Source organism: Geospiza fortis, unplaced genomic scaffold (genome assembly GCF_000277835.1).
Source record: "Geospiza fortis unplaced genomic scaffold, GeoFor_1.0 scaffold183, whole genome shotgun sequence".
Lineage (NCBI taxonomy): Eukaryota > Metazoa > Chordata > Aves > Passeriformes > Thraupidae > Geospiza > Geospiza fortis.
In genome coordinates, this window is record NW_005054447.1 from 1,541,707 (window position 1) to 1,546,713 (window position 5,007).

General features: G+C 60.8%; 2 protein-coding genes across 2 annotated transcripts in view; both read left to right on the forward strand.

The window, feature by feature from the left end:
* PHLDB1 (pleckstrin homology like domain family B member 1) overlaps positions 1-4,747 on the forward strand; it is a 16,390-nt gene extending 11,643 nt beyond the window's left edge. Inside the window, exons 15-25 of the mRNA XM_031062398.1 lie at positions 74-211; positions 672-818; positions 1,209-1,376; positions 1,659-1,775; positions 1,878-1,971; positions 2,611-2,902; positions 3,008-3,098; positions 3,180-3,326; positions 3,462-3,681; positions 3,758-3,843; positions 4,105-4,747. Coding sequence (XP_030918258.1) covers positions 74-211; positions 672-818; positions 1,209-1,376; positions 1,659-1,775; positions 1,878-1,971; positions 2,611-2,902; positions 3,008-3,098; positions 3,180-3,326; positions 3,462-3,681; positions 3,758-3,843; positions 4,105-4,245 — 1,641 coding nt within the window. The 3' untranslated portion in view covers positions 4,246-4,747. The remainder of the gene's footprint in view (positions 1-73; positions 212-671; positions 819-1,208; positions 1,377-1,658; positions 1,776-1,877; positions 1,972-2,610; positions 2,903-3,007; positions 3,099-3,179; positions 3,327-3,461; positions 3,682-3,757; positions 3,844-4,104) is intronic.
* HYOU1 (hypoxia up-regulated 1) overlaps positions 4,357-5,007 on the forward strand; it is a 13,848-nt gene continuing 13,197 nt past the window's right edge. The window contains exon 1 of the mRNA XM_031062400.1: positions 4,357-4,421. Within this exon, the coding sequence (XP_030918260.1) occupies positions 4,357-4,421 (65 nt within the window). The remainder of the gene's footprint in view (positions 4,422-5,007) is intronic.

Genomic DNA, 5,007 nt, shown 5'->3' on the forward strand with positions numbered 1-5,007 from the left:
GCTGTGCAGTCAGTGCCATGATGCCAGCACATGGGTCTAACTCTTGTCCTTCTCCCTTGCCATGGATTTCTAGGAGTACATGAGGCTGTCTGACGTTTTCAGGTTCTGCAGTAATGCACATGGCCCCAGCCTGGACACTAAAGCTTCTGCTGCTGCCCCTGCTGCCGCTCAGAGCTCTTTCTTGCTTGCTGTAGCTCCCACAGCCAACGAGGTACCTGCCCCAGAGCATGCTCGGGTTTGCTCCCTCGGGTTGCCTCCAGGCAGGGAGGCAGCTGCAGCCCCCCGTGTGCCCTGGGGCACGGAGCCACATCTCTCTGGGGTCAGGACACTTGTGTGGCTGCAGCTGAGTGGGGAGCAGAGGCTCCAGCTGCCCAGTCTCCTTGCTGGGGTGCACTTCTCGCCTGCTCTGGATGCAGTGGCAGGGCAGGAGCAGAGTGGGTGCCCAGCAGCGGGAGGGGCAGCCCTTTGTTTGTTGGCCACAGTCCTGGCTGCTTGTCAGGAGGGTGCAGAGCAGGCCTGACCCAGTGCCCAGCAGCAGGGTGGCTGCTGCACCGACTGCTTTTCCTCCCAGGACAATGAACCTTCCTGTGGGGGTTGGAGCTGCCTGCTCGTTCCTCTGTGCCTGCTTGCCCCAGCTCTTAACCTGGTTCAATCTGCTTCTCTCTGCCCAGTATGTGACCGTAGAGCAGCTCTCAGGTATCCTGGGCAGCCTCCACACCCCTGCTGCTTCCCTGCTGGGCTGTACCCCTCCAGCTCCTTCATCCTCAGGCTGTGCTCCTCCTCTTCCATCTCTCCCTTCTCCCTTCGTCTCTGCAGAGGTTGGTGCCCTGTTTCCCTCCTTTTGGCCCCTTGTACTCTCCCTGGGAGGTGATGGAGATGCACGGGAAGGGGTGAGCTGCAGATGGAGCTGAGCAGCAGCTCGGGCTCTTGACGCTCCACACACCCTTGGCTGTCCTGCCTGCTGCTCCACTGCCCCCAGGACAGGGGGTCTTTGTGCTTGATCAGTTCTCACGTTCTCTTGAACAGCAAACGGTTCCTACAGCTGCTGGGACTTAGCCAGGGAGTGCACAGGATCCCCAGGGGTCTGCATGTTAAGTTCTGGGGGAGTGGTGCAGGCATGGGCAGGAATGCTTCAGCCTCTTCTCTGTGCATCTGTCCTTCTTGCTGCATTTGTCCTTCATCCTTTCTCACGCAGCCTCTCTCTCCAGATGGAGCAGCAGCTGTTGGGAGGCCCTGTGTGTCTCCCGGCTCTTGATTTAGAGAAGTGGTACCAGGAGGTTATGGCTGGCTTTGAGACCTCCTCTTCCTCTGTCTCTCCTTCTTCTTCCCCTCCTCCACTTCCAGCTAAAGCTCACTCCTCTCACAAGGCTCTGCAGGTAATCCTGGCTCTCTGCTGCTGAGAGAGCCACTGGTTGTGCCAAAGTGGGGCAGTGTGGGGACGTTCCTGTGGACCCTGTACCCTGAGTGCTGCTGGGGCTCTGGTTGCCACAGCAGGCAGAGGCAGAGCTGTGGCCTAGGGTAGGCAGTCTCTGCCTCCTCTTGGGCTGCATCCCTTTGCCAGGATGGCACTGACACAGAGCAGGATCTGGGGAGCCGCCTGTCCAGGGGGACTTCTGCAGTTCCCCCATGTCTCTGTCATTCTGTGTCTCTGTGCTCAGGTCTATCGTGCAAAAGCAGAGGGTGGTGCTGGTGTCCTCACGCCTCGGATGAAGAGTGGGACCCCTTCGTCCTCGCAGCTCAACCTCTCCGTGCTGGAGCGCAGCCCCTCCCCCAAGGTATGGCTGCCCGGGGACCCAGGCACCCCGGCCACGGCTCACACCTGCCTGTGCCAGCCCCCATCCCCATCCTCGCAGCTGACCACCCACTGTCCTGCCCAGGGCCCCCCCAGCCCGGTGGGCAGCCTGTCCCGCAACCTGGTGGCCACACTGCAGGACATCGAGACCAAGCGACAGCTGGCCCTGCAGCAGAAGGGTGAGCTCTGGCTCTGTGTCCTGGCTCTGGGGGGTGGTGGGGCTTTGGGAGATGCTCTCCCTGCTGCCACTTGGGCAATGGAGAAGGGAGCCTGGCCGAGGGTGGCGACAGCAGCAATGCTCCAGCAGGATGCAGTGCCTCTCTCACAGTCTCTTGCTTTCCCCCCTCTCTTTCCTCCTGACCCCTCCACCTGACGGCCCATCTCCAGCAGAGCCCTTGCAGCCAGGCAACCTACCAGGTAGAGACGTGGGGTGACTTGGACTGCCTAGAGCAGCCCAGAGGCAGCAGCATGGCTGTTTGCTGGCACCTTCTGCCATATCTAAGAGGGGCATGACCATTCCAGGACCCCAGATGCATCTCAACATCTGCTAAGAGACAAGCCTGTGCAACCCTAGCGTGCTAATGCTTTGGCCTGCTTGTTCCTTACCAGCCTGGCGCACGTGCTCCCTGCTCCTGCCCAGACAGGCTGCAGTGCTTGCCAGAGAGTTGTGACAGGAGCTCCCACCTCTGCCCCTACCATGCCTTCATGGTTCCAGCCGTGCCTGTAGTGTCTTCTGCCTGTGCCACCCCTTCGCCCACCATGATGTGGCTCTGAATGTGGCACATTTAACTTGGCGTCGTCATCTTGCCATGGCACAGGTCGGCAGGTGATTGAGGAGCAGAAACGGCGGCTGGCAGAGCTGAAGCAAAAAGCGGCTGCCGAGGCGCAGTCCCAGTGGGAAGCCCTGCATGGGCAGCCCCCCTTCCCCACTGCCTTCCCCCGGCTTGTGCACCACTCCATCCTCCACCACAGCCGTCCTCATGGTGCCGGGCCCCGGGCTGAGGAGCTGGACCATGCATACGACACACTCAGCCTGGAGAGCTCAGACAGCATGGACACCAGCATCTCCATCGGCAACAACTCTGCGTGCTCGCCTGACAACATCTCCAGGTAATCCTGGGGCCAGCTCCTGTGGCCAGGGGACAGCCTGCTCTGCTGGTGTGCTGCTGGCTCAAGGTCCTTCCTGCTGGGGCAACAGCTGTGGCTGTTTTGCAGTGCCAGCGGGATGGAGACAGGGAAGATTGAGGAGATGGAGAAGATGCTGAAGGAAGCACACGAGGAGAAGTCGCGGTTGATGGAGTCCCGGGTGAGTGGGGGCACCAGCACCGTGGCTGGGTGGCAAGCAGGTCTCCAGTGCTTGGGGCTGAGTGCCTGTGTGTGCTGGCAGGAGCGGGAGATGGAGCTGCGCCAGCAGGCGCTGGAGGATGAGCGCTGGCGGCGGGAGCAGCTGGAACGCCGCCTGCAGGATGAGACCGCGCGGCGGCAGAAGCTGGTGGAGAAGGAGGTCAAACTGCGGGAGAAGCACTTCTCACAGGTGTGAGGCAGGCTGCCATCCCCCTCTCTCAGCCTGGATAGTGAGGCACACCCACCTTGCTGCTGCTGTCCCGCCTTGCAGCAGAGGGACGTGGCTCTTGTCAGTGGCCTTTGCAGGGCTGTGTTGCTTTTCCAGGCTCGTCCCCTGACACGGTACCTCCCCATCCGCAAGGAGGATTTCAACCTGCGGCTGCACATCGAGTCTTCGGGCCACAACGTTGACACCTGCTACCACATCATCCTGACAGAGAAGATGTGCAAGGGCTACCTGGTCAAGATGGGTGGGAAGATCAAATCTTGGAAGAAGCGCTGGTTCGTCTTTGACCGCATGAAGCGCACCCTCTCCTACTACGTGGGTGAGTCCCGATGCCAGCTTGTGTCCCCTTCCCATGCCACCACCCACGGTCCACAACAGTTCTCTCTCTTGGGCAGATAAACATGAGACGAAGCTGAAGGGTGTTATCTACTTCCAAGCCATTGAAGAGGTTTACTATGACCACCTCCGCAGTGCTGCCAAGGTGAGAGCTGGGTACTGCCCCTGCTGTGCTGTCTGCTGGCAGTGCCTGTCGGTGTCCCCGTTCTCCTGTCCTCTGTCACGCTGGTCGGGGGTAGCAGGGCAGTGTGTGCCAGGGATGCTCCTGGAATGGTCTGTGGCCCCTGATGGTGCCAGCCTCAGGGCACCAAGGGCAGGACTCCAGTGCTGGGCTTTGTGGGGGGACCAGGAGGGGATTGCTGCTGCTTAGAGGGGAACAGAGTGCTGATTTCCTCCTCTCCTCCAGAGCCCCAACCCTGCGCTCACTTTCTGTGTCAAGACCCACGACCGACTCTACTACATGGTGGCACCATCAGCCGAGGCCATGCGCATCTGGATGGACGTCATTGTCACCGGGGCAGAGGGCTATACCCAGTTCATGAACTGAGGGCGGTGCTGTGCATCCCCGATCCACCAGCTGCATGGACTTGCGAGCATCCCAAGCAGCAAGGAGCTCCTGAGGGACCACGGTCCCTGCTACTGCCTCCTGCCAAGGGCTATGCACACTGACGTCCTGGACCTGCGTTGGGCACAGCTGGGTGGTCCTGAGTGTTGCCTGTCCAGGCAAGGGAATAAGGGTTTTTTAATGCTGACTTTCTAGGAACAAACGTTATTGGAACAATATCAAAGTGCTGAAATGTAAAAAGCTGCCAAAGAGCTGCTGGGGCCCGAGCCCTGTGCCTTGAGGCTCATGCTGATTGTTGCTGCCATAGCGTTCCAGGGAAGGGGACGGTGAGACCCTCCTGCCCCGTGCGGCCAGGATGTCCCACTGTGGTAGACTCAGACCTCTTTTGTAAACCTTTTGTAATTTCGGAGCGTTGCCCCCCTGTGCTGGGGCCAGATGGGGGTTGTGGCGCTGACTGCCCGGTCATAAAGCATTTGTGAACCAGGCTCTCCCTTCTGCATGGCCTCTGCACTGGCAGCACAGTGCAGACGGACCGGGGTCTGCCCCGGGGCTGGGGGGCACCAGGCAGGGCTGGGAGGGAGCTGAAGGGCACGGCATCGAGCACCAGAGATCGCGGGCACCGCGGCACGGGGCAGGAGCCACCAGCGGGAAGCGACCGGAACATCGGCACGGGGAGAGACCAATGGAAGGGGCGGAACCCGAAAGACGAAGGGGTCTGGGGCCGCACCGGGCCCGGCTGAGTCC